The sequence below is a fragment of the Trachypithecus francoisi genome, unplaced genomic scaffold, assembly GCF_009764315.1.
Source record: "Trachypithecus francoisi isolate TF-2019V2 unplaced genomic scaffold, Tfra_2.0 Lachesis_group11, whole genome shotgun sequence".
NCBI lineage: Eukaryota > Metazoa > Chordata > Mammalia > Primates > Cercopithecidae > Trachypithecus > Trachypithecus francoisi.
In genome coordinates, this window is record NW_022681456.1 from 129,374,563 (window position 1) to 129,397,893 (window position 23,331).

At 49.9% G+C, this 23,331-nt stretch overlaps 1 protein-coding gene across 38 annotated transcripts in view; it reads right to left on the reverse strand.

Moving 5' to 3' along the window:
• Window positions 1–23,331, reverse strand: part of LOC117090701 (voltage-dependent L-type calcium channel subunit alpha-1C) — a 744,659-nt gene that overhangs the window by 99,535 nt on the left and 621,793 nt on the right. For 26 of the 38 annotated variants that reach the window (XM_033223225.1, XM_033223240.1, XM_033223224.1 and 23 more), the window contains exons 14-21: window positions 19,813–20,020; window positions 18,666–18,786; window positions 16,998–17,112; window positions 16,123–16,243; window positions 15,718–15,787; window positions 8,333–8,465; window positions 5,355–5,484; window positions 4,071–4,130 (exon numbers count right to left, since the gene is read on the reverse strand). In XM_033223225.1, coding sequence (XP_033079116.1) covers window positions 4,071–4,130; window positions 5,355–5,484; window positions 8,333–8,465; window positions 15,718–15,787; window positions 16,123–16,243; window positions 16,998–17,112; window positions 18,666–18,786; window positions 19,813–20,020 — 958 coding nt within the window. Of the gene's footprint in view, window positions 1–3,863; window positions 3,924–4,070; window positions 4,131–5,354; window positions 5,485–8,332; window positions 8,466–15,717; window positions 15,788–16,122; window positions 16,244–16,997; window positions 17,113–18,665; window positions 18,787–19,812; window positions 20,021–23,331 lie in introns of all 38 variants that reach the window. The other 12 variants (XM_033223242.1, XM_033223233.1, XM_033223238.1 and 9 more) reach the window with 2 other exon arrangements.

Consider the following 23,331-nt stretch of genomic DNA (forward strand, 5'->3'; position numbering starts at 1 on the left):
GGACCTGGCCATTATTACCACCCTCTGAGCCTGGTGTAAAGCTGTGCACTGCAGGCGCTCAACAAATCACCTTTATAGCCTTTCTCATTTTGCCGACTTGCATAAGGGCCTGTGGTTATCCAGGATAAGGGCGGTCACAGGCAGCAGACAGGAAGCATCGGCCAAAGGGAAAAATGTGGAACTGACGATGGAGAAGGGGAGCAAGGCTCCCTGGTCATCTGGGGCCCAGTTAATCTCTTTGGAATCAGAGCATGCCCAGGGCAGAGTGTCCGCAGAGCCATTCAAAAGCAAACACAGGGGGAAATGGGCAAAAATAGCTCTTGTAACCTAATTCTTTCCATTGATCTCTTGCACCAGGGGGTCCCACAGGACTCAGGCACCTGTGTCGGGCAATGATTTTTAGAAGTGGGTAGATTATATAAAAGATGCAAGGGAGTATAGTTCCAGAAGGCCCACCATCTGGAAGGTTTGCCTCTCCGCCTCTCAGTGAAGACCTGGGACTCCCAGAGACTGGACTCAGCAGGCTCCCATAGTTCACATTAACTAAACAGCCCTCTGTGCCTGCAGAAAGCCCAGGCCTTCCCCAGCCAGCTCGCTTTTAGTGTGAGGAAGGCACTGGGTCTGATTCCTTCTTGCTCCTGGCTTGGATCTTCCGAGGCTACTGCTGAACTCTGACAACCCTCTGCGCTCAGGGGAAAGCATTCCTCGGAGGGGTGGACTAGTGAGGCTCAGAGTGCCGACTCTGTCCTCTGGTTTTGGGCTCCTGTTTTGTCTGGGGACCCTCAAATGAGACCAACACTTGAGCAAGTGCATGTGTGTGCATGTGGGGGCGGTGGGAGGATGCACCCAGGGCCAGAGGAAGAGTGACTGTACGAGAAAGGGCAAACGGACGTGGGGAAAACAGAGCATTTACTTGAAAGTCATCTGTGGCATTCAGGACATCAGGAAAAGCCAGGCTCAGGTGCCCCGTGCTAACTGTCCCTCTTTGACCCTGTTTTCCGACTGCCAGCCACCTGGGTCCTGCTTTCCTAATTCCACACCATTACTCGGGAAGCGACCCTTGCTGGGGTGCTTCTATCCTGAGGAAGGAAAGGAATGGGACGTGGCTCGCTGGCTCTGCCTGGAAGGGTAGGAACGCTCTCTGTTCAACCACGGGCCATCCCTGCCTCTGCAGGCAGCTCTCCTAGTTAGGAAACCTGTCTTTTTTATGGGATTTCTTTTTTTTTTTTTTTTGAGACGGAGTCTCGCTCTGTCGCCCAGGCTGGAGTGCAGTGGCCGGATCTCAGCTCACTGCAAGCTCCGCCTCCCAGGTTTATGCCATTCTCCTGCCTCAGCCTCCCGAGTAGCTGGGACTACAGGCGCCCACCACCACGCCCGGCTAGTTTTTTGTATTTTTTAGTAGAGACGGGGTTTCACTGTGTTAGCCAGGATGGTCTCGATCTCCTGACCTCGTGATCCGCCCGTCTCGGCCTCCCAAAGTGCTGGGATTACAGGCTTGAGCCACCGCGCCGGCCTTTTTTATGTGATTTCTACTCATGGGTCCTGATTCTACCTTCTTCCTTTTTTTTTTTTTTTTTTTGAGACGGAGTCTCGCTCTGTCGCCCAGGCTGGAGTGCAGTGGCGCGATCTCGGCTCACTGCAAGCTCCGCCTCCCGGGTTTACACCATTCTCCCACCTCAGCCTCCCAGTAGTTGGGACTACAGGCACCCACCACCACGCCCGGCTAGTTTTTTGTGTTTTTAGTAGAGACGGGGTTTCACCAGGTTAGCCAGGATGGTCTCGATCTCCTGACCTCGTGATCCACCCGCCTCGGCCTCCCAAAGTGCTGGGATTACAGGCTTGAGCCACCGCGCCCGGCCTCCTTCTTCCTCTTCTATGTGACAGTCCCTTGTATTACTCAGGCCAACTGTTGGGGGCCTACAAGCCTTTCCTTTTTCAGGCCAAACACCTCCAGGCCCTTCCACTGTTCCTTGTGCTAAATGTCCCCCTTGGACAGCCACGGTCATCTGTGCCACAACATGACACTGGGCCTTAGGCCAGGAAGAGGGACCCAGTGGGAAGGAGGTATAGGGAGGTGTTTCGGCATTGGGGTTTCTATCGAGAAGCATGCTGAGCATAGAAGAGAGTAGAAGAGGGAGGGGATGGAGGGGGGGAGGGAAGGACCTTGCCATGACAATGGTTGCAAAGAGACCTTTCACTTTGGCTTGTATGGCAATCCCAAAGGAGAAATAGCACCATTGAAATCCACAAGGGCAGCTCTGGAGAAGGGCACTGAGAATTGGGCCTCAGAGCTTCTCTTGTCCTAGGAAAGAGCTCTGGTGTCTGTGTGCCTCCCTGCATCTGAAGTCCAGGAATCAAAGCAGCTCACCATGGAAAAGAGGTTTTGCCGCAGTGCATCTTGGTGCAGCCACACCACTTTCGGTTCCCTCTCCCGACCTCCAGGAGCCAGAGCCTGGTCAGATCTACTCTCCATGAGCAGAAAAGAAAAATCTGAGCCACATACTTGGCTAGCGGGAACCAGGGATGGAAGCTGGGGACACCTGAGTATCCTGGGCACAAGGACACAGGGGAAGGCACACAAAAACTGCCCCATTCAATTTGTATTTGGATGTGACTGAACTGTCATGTCCATCAACAGGCTGGGCCATCATGAGGGAGTCTCATCAGGGAAGGAAAGGCCTGCAGCTGGCAGTGGCATCGGTTAGGCGTGGACTTCAGCTTGCACTGGCCACAGCAAGAGGATGACAAGGGATTCTGGACTCCTTGGGAGGGGGAGTCCCAGGCTAGTCTCCCAGGAAGAAGCTAAAGCTGAAGCATGGACTTCAGAGCCTTAGTCCTTCTGTTTGGGGAAAGGGTAGAATCTACCCCCTTGCTCAGAAAGGAACACACGTTCCCTGAGGCCATGGAACTCACACCTTGACTCTCAGATGAACTGACTTGGCCATGCATTGGTTTAGAGACTCAGAAATATACCAGAAAAATGGAGGAATACTCTCTCTCCCATCCCAGTGTTGCTCAGCGGTGGGCTCTGCCTGTTCTGAGGGTAGCAATGTTGTAGCAGTTCCCTTAGCAGAACTGAGCTGGGCCAGCAGCAGGCGAGGGCTGGGGGCTGGGGGCTGGGGGCTGGGTGCTCAGGTTCCTTGCAGCACCAGCTCTCACCCTGCTGCACTCAGCTCTCCAGTAGTTCTCCCTCCCCCACGATCAGGGCAAGGGGCGCTGTGACAAAGCTTTGCAGCAGGTGACTGAGGGATCGGCAGTCGTCTATAGTTAGCTGCTGAAAGCCCTCAGCTCGGAGACCAGCTCCACGTCTCACAGCAGGCCTGTGATCACTGTTACGTGCCCCCAACCCCAGCTTAGACCCAATGTCTGCTGCAAGTACTGAGGATGATGCTAAGGACGGGCATCCAAAGAGAGCAGCCGAAGTGATTCTTTCACGCCCCAGGAGGTTTCCCACTTTCAGAGTGAATGGAGCAGGAGGAGGGAAGGAGAGTTCTACGTGGGCTCGGGTATCAATTAACCAGAGCTGGTGCATGTGGGCATGTATGTCTAGTGCTGCCGACGGCTGCAGCCCAAACCAGTGAAATGGCAGCCTTCATGTTGGCACAGCCAACACGTGTCCCTTCCAGGGCACAGACTGCTTAGGGGTGGCTGGAGGGAGGGGCTGTAGTGGGGTAGGTTGCTCCTGGTTTCTGAGTCTGGGCAAAGTGCATCACACAAAGTGAGGGGCACTCATTTTTCCAATTTCAGGCTTGGGAGTAAAAAAAAGAGAGAGTGAAAGAAACAGAAGAGAGAAAAGAGCCAGCCAGCCAGAGCAGAGATACACAAAGAAAGCGACAGAGGATGCATTGCCCAGGTTGCATTACCTTAAGGATAATTTCTAATGTAAAGATACTAGTGAAGACATAGTCTGCATTGCCTAGGATCTGAAAAATAAGCATAATTGGATTAGTGGCTCTGAGAGTGAACCCGACACCAACAGGAAGGAGCATGTGTGTTAGCGACAGACAGCGGCAGAGACCTGGTGCTGGCACAAGGGGGACAGGAGGAGCAAAGGGGGATGGGGGCTTTACCTTCAGAGCAATTTCAATGGTGAAAATGGTGGTAAAAACAATATCAAAATAAAACAGAATCTGCAAAACAAAAAGGAACAGGGAGAGGATGGGATGGGGAAGGGAGAAAAGCAGGATGGGAAGAGAGGTCAGTGGATGTTCACCAGAAAAGGGGCCACACTTCAAAATGAGATGCATGGCACTTGAGCCTTTGCACAGGGACACAGATGGAAATGGGGGGCGAGCAGCACTCACACAGCGATCCTGAGGTGGGGCTAGCCTCAGGCAGCACAGCGGCTTCCCTTGAAGCCCCCAGATAAGTGAGGTGAGCTTCCTGGGCTGGCCTCAGCTGGTACTGGATCTGAGCAGCATCTGGTTGGATGCTTTTCCCATTAATCCAATTTACTTACAAACCCAAATCGGACCACTGAGATGCTTGTCAAAAGGACAGAGAATGGGGTTTGTCTTTTTGCAGGGAGATTAAAAATGCTTTGCTCATGTGGGTGGGACTGAGCTGGCGAGCTTCCTGTATTGGTAGAAATCTACTCCTGGCTTATGTCCTCTGGGGCAAGGGAGGTGCATCCTTCAGGTGAGGTCTGCACAGGCTGACGACCAGCTTTGCAGGATTGCATACTTATTCTATTTCAGGTGATGGATCGGGGTGGGGCCAACACCTGCTAACCTCACTAAGACAGCCCGGGACCAAGCAGGCCCCAGGAGTGCAGAGTACTTTGGCATGGGTATGGCTTTCGATCAGCAGGCTGTCTTCATGCCCACTTGGTTGGACTTGACAAAGTTTTGAGGTTTTGAAATATAGCAATTCTTAAACTGGCCTTTAATGTTGTTCAACAGAGCCTTGGGTGGGCCCTCACATTTGGTCTACTCTGCTGAAGGTACCAAGACTCTCTTTTAGGTAAGGTCAGCCTTATCACTGGCACCTATTTGCCGATGCTCCCCTTCTGGTTATAGTACGCTGGGAGCAAGGGAGGGCATGTAGTCAGTGGCCACATTTTACCAAGTTTGCAGGGAACTAGAGCTTCCTGGGGAACATCCACAGGCAATGGAAGTCCTACCCTTTGCCCATGATCAAACCAGCCTGAGCATTTGGGTACATGCTCTCTTACTTGTTTGTGGTTCTAGGGTGGTTTTCTATCAAGCCCTACTCTCTTAATGAAATGTTAGTTGTGCATCTGATTATGACATCTAGAATTGGGCTCCGGATTGAACAATGATGTCAGCAACAGAAGCTGTGGGCCCGGCACAGCCCCAGTGGGAAGGAGGGCAGAGGACACAGGCAATGCATACATGGTTCCTGAAGGAAGTGTGCTGGACCGGATCCTCAGCAGCCAGGGAAATGCTGCTGAGCAGAATGAAGAAGAGGATCAGGTTGGTGAAGATCGTGTCGTTGACAATGCGGTGGCACTGGAGGCGAAACCTGTATGGGAGGGGGGACAGGAGGAGAGACAAGTCAAGGCAGACACGGGGAAACAGCAGTCGGCTCTTGGGAGCCCGTCTCCTCAGCTCTTCCCAGCAGCTGGCAACAGGTGCTTGTTGGCTTCAAGTGACCTCTTCATTTTGAAGTCTTACTGCCGCTTGGTAATGATAACCCCTGACCCCCATGGTGCAGATATCATCTTTGATATTTTAGAAGGTTACATCTGAGACCTTTGAGAATCTCTGAATTCCCAAATCCTGCTCTGACATTCATAACTGGCTTTTGTTTGGGTACTTATTTTCCCTGTCATTGAAAAGAAATCACTTTATGAGATCTGCTCTATGCTTATGCACAGGGAACAATAGGACTGCCCGGAGCTGGGTATGCTGAGGAGCTGGCCAAGCTGGCTTTCTGTAGGTGATCTGCTCCTGTGTAAGAGCTTTACATGTGCAATTCACTTCCATGTCCCAGCACAACTACCCAACTGAGCTTCTAGGCACTCAGTGATAGTACCAAAAATGCTAGGTTCCTAAATGTGAAAGTGTCTTGTACACCATCTCATCTTGACAACAATGTAGGAAGGAGGGGATGAGTGTCATCATCTTCATTTCATAGGTAAGAACACTGAAACCCAAGTAGGAGAAGCTTGCCCAGAAATATAGCCTTAGTGTTGGGGAGTCAGGGCTTCAAGCCTTCAGACTTCTGCTCCTGGCATTATGGTTGACTAAATGCTCTGAGAAGCCCTCCTGCTGCAGAAGCACCAAACCCTCGAAGGGCCAAGCTCTCGGAGACAATTCTGGTTTATGAGAGTTAGGAGATGGCTGTAAGAATCATCTGCTTCAAACCAACAACCCCTCCCACCAACCTCCATTGAGCTGAGGCTATGTATGGAGAGAGAGCCAGCCAGGAAGGCAGAATTGCTTGAGGATGGAAGCCAATAACAGCAGTGCTGTCAAGAAATTGCAGGTTAAGCCAGTCTTGAGGTGGGGCAGGAAAGCCTGGGAATTTTAGGCCGAGCCAACACCTCCAAGGGGCATCTGGATGAAAGCCTCCCCAGACCTACTTTAGTCCTCAGGACTCTCACAAATGAAGAAGAAGTGTTGGGGTCACAATCAAAGATCATCAGATGCACAAAAGGACAAGCCACTAAGATGGGAAATCTGAAGAAACACCGGATAAGTGATTTAGATTCCAAAGACTGGGGGTATTGGAAATATTAGATATAGACTATAAAACAACTATATTTGAAATATTTAATGAAATAAAGGACTAAATCACAAAGATGAGGAATTGATAGAAACTACTAGATTTAGAGAGATGAATCTGGAAAATCAAGCAACAAATGGAACCAGCTAAAACAAAAACATATAATGGTCAAGATAAAAAATTGGTTTAAACAGTAATACAGATTAAGTTGAAAATAGAATTAAGAAACTGGAAGATACAGCTGAAGAAATCTCCCAGAATACAGAAAGACAAGGAGATGAAAGATATGTAAGGCCCTCTAAGAAAGAGGGAGAACAGAATGAAAAAGTCTAACAGATGTCCACTTGGAGTGTCAAAAGGAAGAAATATAGAATTAAAAAGAAGTAACATTTAAACATTATGGCTATACATTTCCAATAACTAAATAAAAATCTAAATCCATAGGCTTAGGAAGCAGAATGTATTCTAAGCAAGATAAATGGAAAGAAATCCACACCTTGACACATGGTAGTAAATCTGTACAACCACAAAGGCAACAGAATATGTTAAAAGCAGCTACAAATAAAGGTTAGGTTACTCACAAAGAACTCATAGTTGGAATGATACCTGACTTTACAGTGGAATAACACCTTTCTTGTGCTGCAGGACAAAAACTGTCTAAAATGGTGTTCACAGCAAAACTATCTTTCAAGAGCAAGAAGTGAAAACAGTTATAGGTAAGTAGAGGCCAAGTGAATTTGCCATTATGGAACTAAAGGGGCTTCTAAAGAATGTACTTTAGGAGGAAAGAAAATGTTAGCTAAAGGATGGACGGAAATGAATAAAAAAATGGTGAACAAATAAAATGGTAAGGTGTACATATATCCAAACACACACTATCTATATGATAATAAGACTCATTAACTTGTTGGTTAAAAATAAAAGTTGGACTAAGATACTAATGACAATTCCATGTAAGTAAGGAGCAGATGAGTGAGTTAAAATAGTCTAAGGTCAATCTATTATACAGGAGGAGATTCTTGATATTGTTTAACATCACATTTTGTTAAGTTAAATAGAATTAGTAAATTATCAAGGGTAATCACACAAAGAATAGAAATAGAGTTTAAACATTTCAAAAAGTGGAGAGAAAAGGCCGGGCACAGTGGCTCACACCTGTAATCCCAGCACTCTGGGAGGCCAAGGTGGGCAGATCACAAGGTCAGGAGATCAAGACCATCCTAACTAACACGGTGAAACCCCGTCTCTACTAAAAATACAAAAAATTAGCCGGGCACTGTGGCGAGCACCTGTAGTCCCAGCTACTTGGGAGGCTGAGGCAGGAGAATGGCCTGAACCCGGGAGGTGGAGCTTGCAGTGAGCCGAGATTGCGCCACTGCACTCCAGGCTGGGCGGCAGAGCAAGACTCAGTCTCCAAAAAAAAAAAAAAAAAAAAAAAAAAACCAAAAAGTGGAGAGAAAAATAAACACAAGCCTTCTGATTCAAAATCCAGGACTATTTCCTAAATCAGTGTCTGTTTATACAATTTACAGGGAGCTGGGAGAGTCTCAGCCTCCATCCAGAGGTTCAGGTAAAACACAGGAAACTGCCAGGCTGGTATTAGAGAGAGCAGGAGCCCACCTTCCCCACCATTGCTGCACACCTGTTGTTAGAGCTGAAGATGAAAAACGCGCTGGCTTCTGGCATGGGCACTGCCTTTTCCTTAAGGTGAAGCTCAGAGAGTGGTCGTGGGCGAGGGCCGACAGGCATCTCTGGCTCTTCCTCATCCTCTTCTCCTGTAAGAAGAACAGCACCATTCTAAATAACTCCAGCACTCCCACTTATTTTACCACTTTCAGAGACCTTCCTACTGGCAGACATGATTATGGCTCTGAAAATGTAGGGTACCAACCAAGACAGACATTCTGCTGTCTCCCTGTGGGTGCTGCTGCAGCTCATCTCTGCTGGAGAAGACGTATCTGGCAGTGCACAATAAGGGGCACTGTAAGTAGGGTGACCGACTTGTCCTGGTTTTAAAACTAAAATTCCCACATCCCAGGAAACCCCCTAGTTCTGGGCAAACTGGGGTGGTTGGTCATCCTAGTTGTAAGGTATGAGAAAAGGCGACCAGGTAGGACAGGGCACTGCCAGGTGTTACTCATCTGTCTAGGCTGCAGGTTGGCTTAGTTGGCTTGTGGAATCCCTTGCAAATAACCCCACCCTTGGAAGTTCCAGGAATTAAAACCCAACACTTTCCCAATTTCTGAAAGAACACAAAGCAACAACAACAGCAAAATCATGTGCTGTCGAGATGACAGGGCAATATTACTGACCACAACAGGCCCTTCGTGCAAAGGTTTAGACACGGACACCAATTAAAGAAGCGCCTTTGTTCTCCCAGCCAGTGGCCATATTTACTGTGGAAGAAAGTCAGGCAGCTTATTTCTGCGCTTGCAAGCACAATGCTCACGGGGGGAAGCACTGCATATCCTGTGCTGGTCACATGTGTTGAAGATGCTCAGAAGGGGAAAGTAATAACATGGGAGTGAAGAGCAGACTCTCCAGCCAGTCGCCTGGATCAGAATCCTGGCTCTGTTTTTCTAGCTGTGGGCATTTTACTGAGTCTCTCTGTGCCTCAGTTTCTCCATCTAAGGTGGAATAATAATAACAGTACATCTATACCTCAGAATGGTGCCAGGCACATAGCAGCCGCTATGGGACAGACGCGAAGCCTGTAAATTAATGCTCAATATCTTTCTCGGCAGATCCTTACCACCTATTATTCCCTAACAAACTGTCCACTCACATGGAACTATTTTCTGAACACTTCACTATAGTGCATTGAACAGTTTTCCTGCAAACTCATGCCTACCCAGAACTTTACAATGGGACCTTATTTGGAAATAGGGCCTTTGCAGATGTAATTGGTTATGATGAAGTTATTCTGGGCTAGGATGGGCCCTAAATCTAACGACTGTTCTCCTCACAAAGACAGGTACAGAGACACAAAAACACACTTAGGGAGGAAGGCCATGTAAAGACAGAGGCAGAGACTGGAGGGATGCATCTACAAGCCAAGGACTGCCGGCAACCACAAGAAGTTAGGAGAGGTAAGTAAGGATTATTCCCAAGAGCCTTTCAGAAGGTGCTTGACCCTGCAGACCCCTTGATTTTGGACTTGCAGCCTCTAGAACCATAAAAGGATGCATGCTGCTATTTAAGCTGCCCAGCGTGTGGTCACTGGTTATGGCAGCCCTAGTGGGCTGACAAGTTCACTGTGTGCGCCGCCCTTCCTCATGCTCTCTCTCTCTGTTTGAGCTGCTCTTCATCTCCCTCTCTGCAGAGCACACAATCCAGACAGCATCCTCCATCCAGCTTTCCTCAGTACTCGTGCTCCAGGGAACGATCTTTCCACGAATCCCACCAGAACCTCTGCCTCCAGTGCCTCGATGACTGATTTTAAATGTCTGTCCTTTCTCTCTGTGTGCTAAAAACCCTGGAAAGAAAAGCTATGCCTGGCACTAGAAGCCCTTATTTCTTGACGACGATTGAACTTCCACACCCTTCAGAAGGAAGGGGACTCTGTATAAGACGAAGGTGAAGGGGATACTAGTCTGGCTGGAGAAAGACAGTTATGGGACGCTTGTCTCACGGATGCAGCCGAGTCTCTGCATGTTCTCCCTCTTCTGGTTCAAACAAAGCCAGGTACTGCAAAGAAAAAATGCCTGACACAGAAAGCAATTCTTTATCAAGCAAAAAGCATTCAAGCATTTAGGGACCCAGGGCTTTTTTGGAGGACCAGTACCATACAGGCATCAATCAGATTCTTTCCCTAGGGTAATTAGAGCTGACCAGCAAGACAACTGATATTTTTTCAGCAGAAGAGAGGTCCAAGATGAAAAACTGTCTACAGGCCAAGAGTTGGAGTTCTTGTGACACCCTACCCTTGGTATGTAAAAGAAAAGTCTTCTAATTAAAGTTGAATAAGTAAAACAGAATTGGCCTAAATCATGATATTTCAAGTGAAATTTAACTGAGAAGGATCTTACATTCCTGCCTAGGTGTTTGTATTCTTTTCAGTTTTGCTCAAAATGACCCAACACTTTCTTCTTCATGGTAATTTGATAACAGGCAATTCTGTGCTTATTTTAATCATTTGTGTTTACAGCAACCCATATTTACTATAGCTTTGTGCCATTCCAAGTTCCTAATGGAAAATGGTGCAGGCTCTTCCATCTGTACGAGCTCCCTCCCTGTTTATGAAGCTCCATGCTGAGCTCCATTCCTGGGGAGAAGCCAGTTAGCTGGTCCATTTAGTCACAGAGCAGCTGAATGCCAGGCACAGTGCTTAGGGGGAAACGATTTCTGAAGGACAAACTCTGATTTGTAAAGGAACACAACTTCAACAGCATGTGATGCTTAGCAGGTATTATGGATACGGAGGGAGGCTGACAGATCAGGAAAAGTCAGGCAAAGCTCATTTTGGTGTTGGCAACTGAACCACCTAGTCTTCTACTCCCAAATGCCAGTGGAATACATTAGGGATCTTTCTTTTCTCATTTTTGTTCTTGGAGGTTTGGAAAAAGCACGGGAAGTGAGGCACTGCTGCACTCTGGAGTTGCTGCTGCATTTTGGACGGCAGGTCAGAGGATTCCAAAGTAAAACCAGAGTAGCACTCGAAGCTCCACCTTTGGTCCTTGGCAACACTTGCCCCTCTCCATTTGGTGCTCATCCTCACTTCTGTGATTTCGCTCTTGGCCACATAAAGTAAAGACATTTGTAAGATCTAGTGCCTACGGAGTATTGAGCCCAAGGCTGAGAACACAAAGCCATGGTTCTTGTCCTCAAGGAGCTTAGTTTCTAGCAGGGCACAAGAGTCTGCTACCAGCTGAAGGGAGTGCCTGGTTGGTAAGGGCCAGACACCCAGAGCAATGCCTTGGGGCACAAGGAGCACAGGTGGTGGATATAGTTTCTGCATTGGGGATCTTCTCTTCACTGGCTCAATTACAAAACCTCAGAGTCACCCTATGTTCCTCTTTGTCTCTCTCCAACATCTAAGCTATGAGTGAATCCAGCTCATAGCTTAGATGTTGGAGAGAGACAAAGTTCTATCTGCAAAATGTACCCCAAGTCTGACCACTTCTCTGCATCTCCAGCACCATCCCCTGCCCAAGCTGCCATCCTCTCTGCCTGGATACTGCACAAGTATCCTCCCTGCCCCAGTTCTGCTCTCGACCACCACTGCTCTTTATCCACATGGCACCCAGAGGGAATCTCTGAAAGGGTGTGTCAGACATCAGGTCAGGGCCTCTTCTGCTCAGACATTTTGGCAGCCCTCCAGGGCACTGGATCAGACCCAGTCTCCCGTGTGGCCCTGCACCTTCTGCCCTGCCCTCCTGCCCTGCCCCAGCCTCCTGCCTCAGGGCACTATCCCTTGGTTCTCTCTGCTTCAGGCACACTGGCCCTCTTTGGAGTCCCCACAGCCAGTGCATCCCCCGTAAGAGATTCTGCATTCAGGCTCTCCACCTAGAGAGCTCTTTGCTCTGATTCCGTGTCTAGTTCCTTTGAATCATTCAGGCTCCAGTCAAATGCTGTGTCCTCAGAGAAGCCTTTGCTGACCACACAGTCAAAGCAGCCTGACCCCTGAGTATCCCCTAACACAATCCTTGATTTTACTATCTTCACATCATGTGATGTCACCTTTTTGGTTGGTTTGCCTGCTGCCTGTCTCCCCACTGATATGTCAGCTCCAGGAGGCTGGGGGTCTTCCCTGTTTGCCCACCACAGGGACCCCCATGTCCCTGGTACCTAGCACAGGGCCTGGCACACAAGTAAGTGCTTCATGAATAGTTCATGAATACCTACAAGGTTCCTCCCAACTCTCAGCATCTCTGATGATTGTACGATGTTGAAAAAACTCCTTCAGCCTCTCCAACACCCCGATTCAAAGCTCAGTCAAGACCACCCTTCTGCATGAAGCCCCCAGACTCCACGACCTCATGGCTCTCCTTGACCTTGAACCCCTTGCAACAATGAAAGGCTCCCCCAGCACAGGCGCTGCTGACTACTCAGTGTCTGGTGGCACTCCTTTTTCAAATGTGTACCTGTTAACTTTAAGTCCTTAGTGGCTCTTGCAAACATCTACACGTTCACTCAAATAAATTAATAAATTAAACAAAAGTAGAATTAGCTTCCACTCATCTGGACACAATGATTTTTTTTCCAGTGAGTTGGGGTTTTTCTCTATAATTAGGGTATACTGATCTGGGAGGCTGAAACCGGCTGGCGAGCTTTTCAGATGAAACAGAGAGGGAAGGATTCTAGGGCTATGGCTGGCCTCGATGGCCCCTTGTTGAATTAGAAACAGGCCCCTCCTCTGAGTATTCATGGTCATGTGAGGGCAACTGAAGCTGCAGCCAGCAGAGTGCACTCTGGAGTCCAGCTCCTACTTGGCCACTCTGATATATCGCTTTGGGTGCAATCTGGACAGCCCAGAAGGGAGGGAGAGGGCAGGGGACGAGCCTAGGAGACAGGGCAAGAGAGAGACGGGGAGGCAGCAGAAGAGCATGGCAGTGTGCTCCCTGGCACTGGCCCTTTCTCCCTAGTGGCCTGGCTGAAGGCAGAGCAGAAGGAACGCTCACCAGTGCTGCCTGCTAAGGGGTACCTGCACGAACCAGGCATGGCAGGGGCCAGCGGCCTGGAAGGGGCAGCGGTTGGGAGCACAATGGTAGATCAGGCTCTTCGCCATTCATGGTTCGGAAGAAGAGAAGCAGGAGGGAACCAGAGATTGACCAGAACGGAGACAACAGGCCACATGATCTTCGGTGGAGTCTCTGGGAACTTCTGCTGCACCTGGTACTAAAGGATCCAGGAGCTGACTGGGCAGGCAGCGAAGGGAGGAAGTGGGAAGGCGGGAGGAGCTGGGAAGGACAGGCTGACTTAGCCTTTAGGGGCAGGGCGATGTGTGGGGCCACCAGCTTTAAGAGCATACTGCCCTTTGGACCTCCTGGATGAGGACCTGGAGACCGGGGATAGTGTACAAACGGGCATGCTTGGGGCTGGCTTCAAAGGCCGGAGTGGTGGCTGGTGTGTGTGGCGGGGCAGTCAGGGTATGGACCAGAGGTTTCAACACAAAAGTAAAGAGACACATGTAACCAACAGAAATGACAGGGAGCGGGACACACGCTCAAAAATCTCAAGAATCCTGAGGCCTCAGCGGAGGGGAGGAAGAGCTTTTCAGCTGGAAAGCGTAAGCATCCCCGGTCCTCAGAGCCACCGGGTAGCTATGTTAGAGGCATTTCTAGGACGGCGGACGTGGTGACAAAATCCTTATTAGCTTTTTTTTTTTTTTTTTTAACATTCTTCTCTTTGATTTCATTAGAGCAACAAAGAAGAGAAAAGCCAAGAGTACAGTATTTAGAATAATAGAATTTGAGATTTTTGTTGAAGATGCAAGAGGTGTTATCTGCTGTACAGGCCTGGCTGCAGCTGGGTGCCTGTGTGAAAAGACCCTCATACCAGATCTGCCTTGTGGTGTGTGCAGGGAGGCCCATCCTGGAGGCTGGCCCCATGGGAGGGCTCTTCTCAGGGCCCTAAGGAATTTGTTTTATTACTGTCTTTCATTTTAAACCTTAAAGATTTACACAAGAGTAGAATCTTGCATACTAAACCTCATATATATAACCAGCTTCAACAACTTTGGACATTTTGCTGATCTTGTTCCATTTATCTTCTCTGTCCCATTTTTTTTGTTGTTGGAATATTTTAAAAGCAAAGCAACTCGTAAACATTTTCGACTCTGGCTATAAACACGGCAGCAGTTTAAAAACAGAACTACAAAATATTATACCAACAAGATTAACAAAACTACTTTAAATCATTTAGTTCCAAGTCCATATTCAATTTCCCCCACTTACCTCTAAAATGTCATTTTAAAGTGTATTTGTTGCTTCAGGATCAAGACAAGATCCTCCCATTGCATTTGTTCAATAATTCTAGTACGTCGTTGAAATTCCCTAACAGTTTCACCCTAGAACGGTTTTTAAGAACTTCAAAGGCTTAATGCCCTGCACATGAAAACACCCTTCCTGTTCTTTCTATCCAAGCTCCAGGAAACCACATCCTATTTCCTTGCAGGAGGAGGGGAGTGAGGATGGTGTGACCACAGTGTCTGGTTCCCAAGGATAACAGAAGATGCCTGTGAGTGTTCTAAGCAGAGAACCAGTGGAGGGAAAGCAAAACGGGAAACCGAGCTTTGCTCATAAATGTAGGAGGTTCTCAGCCACCTAACTTGGTGAACAACCCAAATACAGCCTAACCTACAGGAACAAGGAAATGTCAGTAGAATCAACAGTCCCTTGATACACGTTATTGACTTCAAGCTTGAAACTGGCGATGATATCTGCAATTCTAGGTCAGAGGAAGGTAAGCCAAGGCCTTTCAGGAAGCTGGGAAGTGAAGCCTGGAGGGAAGACCACTGACCTCTGACATTAAAGCCCTTGAGAAGCAGACTGCCTGCCAATTTATGTATCAGATAGAAGCACAAGAAGATGGAGTCAGTAAGAGCGCCTTTTATAATGAGACCTGAAATCATTTTCTAAAGCAACAAGTGGGACATCTGTGGTGGCAGCTGTGCCTGCACTCGGCACTGCCTCCTGAGTAGGGGCAAGGCAGATTTGGGATTTACTATTAATATTAAGTGAGCATAATGTTGCAACATATGCCACACTAATACATTATATAAATTAATAATGATTTTACAACATGTAATGTAACAAAAATTTAAATGTACACAGAATCCAGCTTGGAAAGGACACAAAAGCACTGCTCAAATGTGATCGTATTATGAGGAAACCAGAAACAAAGCTGTCTCCCAGATGCTGACTGATGATGCTTAAATATAGAGACGGAAGACACTCAGCAGTGCAAGGTACTTATGGAGGGACACTGGAACCATGGTCCCTAATACACGGCCACTCCCACGTGGCTTTAGAATTTAGATCTCTGCCCCCAATCTCCCAATCCCAGGTTAGGCAGTGGGACTGGTACCTGTAGTTTCTGGGTTGGGGTAGGGGCTCTTATCCTCATTTTCATTGGGCTGGAGGTCATCCATGTTGATCTAGACCGTCACAGGGGAGAAGGAGGAAGAATTCAGTTAGATATCTCCACAAGTTAAGAGGCTTGCAGTAGCCTTGAAATTGCATTTTAGTCAGTGACTTAGCTCGAAAATAGGTCCTTGTCACTTTGCATATCCCCTTCAAGACATCAGCAGATGGCTGGGATCCAGCCAATCTGCCTTCTCTTTCTCCTCCCAGCTCTCCTGTTCATCCCCACTGGCTTTCTTTCCACTGGGTGTCTTTCTCTCCTCTTCTCCATGGGGTCTGGCCGGGGAAGGCTGTGGCCCTCCCTCCCCAGCACTAGCCTCACAGCTCCAGGAAGGAGACAGCTCCTCACCTTGGTAGTGGGTGGAGACTCTCCGTCAGCCGTGATGGATTTCAGCTCAATCTTCTCCTCCTTGGATTCCTCCACTGCCGGCTTCTCTACCATCTCTTGTTTCTTCTCTGGGCTGGCAGTCCTGGCCAGTCAGCAGCAGAAAAAATAAATGGCTGTTTACTGGAGTGATAGGGAAAAGTGTAGGAGGGAACCGCCCTGTGGCCTTTTGGGGCCAGTGGGGGCTCCCTGGGTCTGAGTCCATCTTCCTTTCTCCAGGGCACTTCTCGTGTGCAGATCAGTCACAAGCGCTATGGGGCTGAACCACACTTGCTCTGCCTGACACGCAACTGGCCTCTTGCAGCTCCAGAGATGCCTGGGTCGCCAAAGCAGAAAAGGATGGTGGATCTCCTCTAGGATTGGCTCCTGGAGGAGCTCTGCTCAGTGCCTGACAGCTGTGTGGCCTGGAACTGTCCCGTCTAGACAATGATAGAATACAACTATAGGGCCCCGTCTTGCCTTCCTAACACTGGAGATGAATTATAAAGTAGTGAGGAGGACTCCCTCCACAAGCTGGAGTTGGGCTTCCCAACTGAGTGGCTGCCTTTCTCTCTCCCCACCCTACACTCCCGCCACCTATCACAGCTTCTCAAAAGATAATCCCAACAGGTGGAGAATATGACACCATTGTAGAGACTATTATAATTCACCATGGTCCCTACGAGAGCGATGCTCAGGAATTAGGAGAAAGGCCCAACTTAGGAAGCCGCAAACCCAGAGTCCTCCTAGGAGGGACAGCCAACACAGACTGGCAGTCAAGCCTCTCTCTGCCACCAGTGGGATGACCGTCCAGAATGGGGGTCCTGGAGCCCCGGGCCTGGGCAAGCTTAGAGGGTTACCTGGCCAGCTTCTTTCTCTCCTTCTCCTCTTCCTCCTCCTTTTGGGCAGATGTGAGGCTCTCAGCGTCAGCCAGGTTGTCCACAGCAATGGCCAAGAACACATTCAGTAGGATATCTGTTTGTGTCCATTCTTAAAGAAAATGACCCTTGGCTTGGGGTTTTGGTGGCACAGGGGGCAGGGGGGTGTAGGACGTGCAAGGCAGAGCTCCTCCGCAGAGACAGCTGGACGGTGAAATCACTTTGAGGGAGTCAGACCCCAACAGTGTTACTCCCCTCCCCTTCCTCCCCATCACCCTCCTAGCTACCTGGAGCTATCTAGAAGGATGAGAACAGGCTAGCCTGCACACTGGAGCAGGCGGGAGTGAGGCAGCAAGCCCTGCCTTGCACTTTAATTGCTGGGTTTCATGATTGGTTTCCCCACTGAGATGACTGGCTGTAATTGACATTATAAACAGCATTGTCTCCAGCAGGATGCAGAATGCTCTTAAGAGCGGTTTATTATAACGAGGCACTGAGGGGGTGGCTTGGCATCTCTGCCAACTCTTAATGTGAGCCTGCACACACGAAGACCCTTGGAGGGTCCAGCTGGAGCCAGCCAAGGCTTGGGAGTTCCCAGTGGAGACAGTTCTTTGCCCTTTCTCCCCACCCCACTCCACCAACAGAAACGCTGTGGGTCAGAAAAGTGCAGAATCAAAGAAAGCATAGCGGGAAGGGGGCTGTCAGTTTGTGAAGTCTGACCCCCAGCCCCAGGCACCCAGACGTTCATATCATTTCACACACAGGGAAGCCGCAATCCAGGCAGGGGAAGAGGGGCTTGTCCAGGGAGGCGTCTGAATGTGGTAGGGGCTTGGCATGCATGATCCCATTAAAACTCCCAATGACCCTTTATGTAGTAGGTTCTATGATTCCACTGCCACATTTTACAGACACTGAGGTAGAGGACCGCCCAGCTGGGAAAAGAGACAACCTTGTCTGCAGGCTTCCATGACTGTGTTTTCTGCACTGCCTTAACTGGGACTTGGCCCAGTGCTGTTCCCATGTTACCCCTGACTCTGGACGTGACTCTCTCAGGGTTGTGAGCTGGGGAAGAGAAGCAGCACCTGTGGTTTGCCACCCTGGAAACCCGCCCGAGCCAGGATCAGGAAGGAGCTTTTAGGGCTGTGTGAAGTCTGTGCAGCTCTGCCTGCGACTCCAGTCCTGGAGAGCAGCATCAGAGGGAGGGGTGCTGAGCAAAAAGCAGGAGGAGAGCTGAAGGTCACTTGAAGGACAACGGCTCACCCTCCCTCACGGAGCGTCCCGCCTCCGAGCGGACGCAGCGGCCCCAGGGCAGCCGGCCCGCTGTGCCTACCGCGGCCTGTGTGGGTGGCTGCGCACCGCACGCCGCAACGCCAGGGGGCGCCGCTCACCTACATGACGCCGAGCGCACGCCCGGAGCGCGGCGCCGCTGCCGCCCCGGAGGGTTGGGGAAGGTGAACCTCACCTATGCCAAAGCTGCAGGTTTCCACCCAGACCCACCTCCGCCGCCACGGGGTTCTAGGCTGGGTGGTGTGAACCCGAGCAGGACCGCCCGGACCTGTGGGGTGTGCCCGTTTGGCACTGGGCTGCAGGCTGGGGGCTGGGGGCTGGGGGCTGGGGGCCGCAGGGGTGGGGGGCAGCAGCAAAGGATACAGTTTCCACAGATGAAGAGGATGATGAAGTAAATACAGACTAACATCCCTGGAAAAGAGGGGCCGCCATAAGCCATGATCCCATCATACATCACCGAATTCCAGTCCTCCCCGGTCAGGATCTGAATGACACATTCCCACCAATAAGGGACACAGCGTTAGACCAACAGCAAACCCAACACCACCCTGCCCTGCCCCACTACGTCAACAGAATTGTCCAAAATTTCCTTTCACTCCTTTCCCTCCTCCTGGCCCCCAGTCCTCCTCCCCAGGGGCTCTGAGCTATTGAACTGTCCTTAGACAAAAGGCCTGGCCACTGGCATAATAGTATTTGCAGGGTGACTAGAAGGACTTTTTGGCCCAAAGATCTCTGACTTTCTCCACACATGCTTGAGCTGACCATCAGCTATTCCTGGGGGTAAGGCATCAGGGCCCTTTTGCAGTATTGTGTTTGCTGAGACAGCCACATGCTACACCAGCTTTCCCCAAACATTCCTCACTTTAAGATTTTCATAGCATCTACCTGTGATTCATTTTTACCTCAATCTACTTTTAAAGTTAAATAGATGCCACTCTGAGTTTGCCCTAAGCCAAAATATCTATGAAATCACAAATTTGATGGGGCCAGTAATATTTTTTTCCAGGGACAAGCATGGTGGGTAGGAAAGCCAGGGTTTCGTCACCCTCTCCCCCCTCAATAAGAGCAGTCTGCTTTTCTTTGTTTATGTTTTGGGCTTTCATGGAGAATTTGAGTAAAGGATTCCATGGATAAGAAGGCTTTCTTTTTTTTTCTTTTTTTTTTTTTTGAGACAGTCTTGCTCTGTCACCTAGGCTAGAGCATGCAGTGGTGGCGGGATCTCAGCTCACTGCAACCTCCACCTCCTAGGTTCAAGAGATTCTCCTGAGAAGGCATTTTTAAACCACTTAGATTGTTTCCCCTAATGGTCCACCCACTAGTGGAATTCCACGGCAGATGGGGACAGGGGAAACTACAGAAAAAACTCAAGACTCTCCCAGGCATGGGCTCTCCCGGGCTGATCTAGGCTGGCTGTGGCTGCCTGGTGAAAGGGTGCAGCTTTCCACACTCCCCCCACCACCCCGCCACTCAACCACCCCGAGTCCGAATCCCAGCAGAGAAGAGTCCGTACCTGAAACACAGTGAGGAGGGACTGGGGGAAGTTATCAAATGTGCTCCTCCGGGTCTGCATCTCATCAAAGTTGAACTTTCCTCCAAAGAGCTGCATCCCCAGGAGGGAGAAGATGATGATGAAGAGGAAGAGGAGAAGGAGCAGGGAGGCGATGGAGCGCACAGAGTTCAGCAAGGATGCCACCAGGTTGCTCAAGGAGTTCCAGTACCTGAGGGCCAACAAGAGGGAGGTCAGCACCCTGCCCCTTGCTGTCCTCCCCATTGTGCCTCATTCTCACAACTGCCCACTGCAGGTTCTCAGAGGAGCTGCCACTCTATGCTCTTTTTTTTTCCCTGTCTGTGGGGAGGGGTGTTGGTGGTGGTGTGAGTTGCCACCGTGGAGGGAGTTAATTCGAGGTACCAGGATGATTAATCTGTTGGGGAAGAGAAGGGGGCAGTGGTCAGAAGCCCGTGACCTAGCTCTGCTGGCTACCTGCTGCATGCGTCTCTAGACAAGACATTTCACTTCCCTGCCTTCTGCATCCCCATCTGAAAAAATGGAGACAGCTGTAGCCCTTGCTTCATTAGGCTATTGGCAGAATTGTGTGACACGATCCACCTTTCCCCAAAGAGCCCCCTGGAGAGTACTTGGCACACAGTTGATAAAGGTTGGTAATTATTGTTGTCGCTGTTGGTCTCTAAACAGAAAAAAAGCTTTTATTTTTATTTTTATTTTTTCCCCATGAATGCCTGTCTGAGCTCAGCCTAGGCAGCAGCTTTCTAGCAGAGGCAGGAATTAGGTCACCCAAGGGTAAGAGAGAGTTCATGGCTCGGTGAAGTTTCCCAAGTTGACCGCGTCCTAAGAATTGTTTTTTCAAGGGCCTTTGCTCTTGAGATTCTGATTCATTAGCTGTAGCTTGGGGACCAGATATCTTTGTTTTTAAGAAGCATCTTACGGGATTCTGATCAGCAGGTGAGTTTGGGAAATCCTAGATTGTAGCAAACCTGTCACACCCACCGAGGCAGCTCAAAGCACGAGTCCTCTGAGTGGGCAGGAGCTCGGTCCTGAGTGGACATGGGCTTTCAGTGGGATCCCTGGGGAGGAAGTCTCCACTCCTTACAGTCCTGGGGCCTCTCTCCACTATAAATACAGAGATCCTGGGAAAATCCCTTTCTCATGAAAAAGTGGGAGGGGGAACCTACTAATGACTGCCGGATGCTGGGTGGGCGCCTGGGTGAGGGTCCGCTCAGGATCAGGAAGTGCACCGTAGCAAAAGGACATGGCCCCGAAGGGAGCAAGGGCAAGAACAGGACAATCTCATCTCCCTCTGGCCCCCTCTGGCCCACCTGCTTCCTAGGTCACTACCTTGAGAGATTCCCAGCTCATCACCAATCCAGACAGTGGATTGCTTTTGCTGCTTCTGTGAGTGACATGCAAGCCACTCCCACTGCAGCCACAGCCTGGGCTCATCTCTGCAGAGAATGGTTCCATACCAAGGGACAGAAGCAGAGGGGTCATAGTTTGGATGGCAACATGAACTTTTCACCAACCTGCAGCCTCGAGGGCACCTTTGGCCTCCACAAATCCAGCTTTTCCTCGCTTCTATTTTGCCTGCCAGCCACACCCCCTCTGTTGCAGAATATTAATATATGTTTATTTGTATCTGTTCTATACAGTCTTGTCTCACCAAAACAGGCTCTAAATTTTAGACGGCAGAAGATCGCAGGGTTTTTTCCCCCTCCATCTTCCCCATCTCTGTCCTTAAATAAATTCCGTACAACCCACTATGTGTGATGGACTGCCTGGAGCCCCTGCAGGCTAGAGGCTGTAGTGATCTGCTTAAAGAAAATAGTAAGAGAACCTCTCTAGGGGTAGAACACCCTCCCCTCTTACAGCTAAAGCAGTTTTCCCAAGCCTGCCTGGTGATCAACACCAGTAGAGATGGCTGGGCACGGCGGTGGCTCATGCCTGTAACCCCCTTTGGGAGGACTGTCACTTTAGGAGGTCAAGGCAGGAGGACTGCTTGAGGCCAGGAGTTCGAGACCAGCTTGGGCAGCACTGTGAGACCTCATCTTTAACAAATTAAAAAAATTAGCTGGGTGTGGTGGTGCATGTGAGTAGTGCATCTCCGCCTACTGGGGAGACTGAGATGGAAGGATTGCTTGAGCCCAGGAGTTCGAGGCTGCAGTGAGCTATGATTGCACCACTGCCCTTTATCCTGGGTGACAGAGTGAGACCCTGTCCTAAAAAATTAATTAATTGATAACAATAGAACAACAACAACAACAAAAATACCAGTGGGGTGTGTTAGCATTTCCTAAATCCTGATTCCCAGGTCCCTCCCTTGCACTGTGAAACTCTAAGCTCTGACTCTGGGGCTGGGGTAATCCTCACGCAGCCAGTTCAACATGTGCCAATACTCTGGGAGTTGGGAACCAGCAACTTTAAGCATATTTATAACAAGAATTTCCAGCTGCATCCGAGGGAAGAGTGTCTGCATGTGTGCTGAAGTCACAAATCCTCTAGAGATCCTTGGTGTGCTCAACCGTCATGGAAGATTCTGGAAAACCCTTAATGGCCATGGAAGGTTGAAGCCTTCATTTTCATGAAGTAAAGAGGCATGTGGGAAATAACTCCAACTGGGATTATACCTGAGACTCAGGTATGTCTGACAGCCATGGGGACCAACGGGAGCCTGACAAACAGGTCATGGCTGTGGAGGGAGAGGGCCAGGTGCCATCAGTAAGAAAGTCTGGGGCAGGCCCCAGAAGAAGGGCAGAGTGGGACGGTGAGGTGCGGGGCGGGGCCCTCCTGACCTGGGAGCCCCTTGGAATGCCTGGGGCTCCAGGGAGGAGGCAGCTGTGGGCCAGGAACAGATCCAGTCTCTAAGAGGGAAGAACGCCCCTGGGAAGGCGGAGATGGAGCATGGAAACTGGCAGGGATCTCCCAGAGCGATGGCCAAAGGCAAGGACGCGCGTGTGGACACAGAGCTGTGTCTGGAGGAGCACCCTCCGCCCACTCTCCCTGCTGCTCCTGCCTCCCTCAACCCCTGGGGTGTCTGGGAAAGTCTGAGCTATACAACACTGGGGGTTCGTGCTCTGACGGAGCTCCTGCTTCCCACCCATCACCTCCCCCATCTCCAGGAAACGAGAACCATAGCTTTTGGCTCAAAGCAAAGTCCTTGGAGTCATCTTCCTGACTCTCTCACACTCTGCATCAGCAAATCCTTCTGCACCATCTTCAAAATGAGTCCTGACTTTGGCCAGTTCCCACCGCCTCCTCATCCTCTCTGCCTGGACCCCCGCTCCGGGCAGCTGCTCTCTAAGCTGCAGCAGCAGCAGCAGCAGCAGCAGGTGTTGCTATGAGGTGAGGCCCACGAAGCCTCAGTCTTGCTTCAACCACCTCCCCTTCTCCTCTGGGTCAAAGCCAGAGTCCTCCCAAAGGCCTGGGAGATTCTGGCCCCAGAGCCTCAGTGATCAGCCAGCTGCACTCCCCTCCCTCAGGCTCCCTCACTCTTTCTCCAGCTCCCACACACGCTCC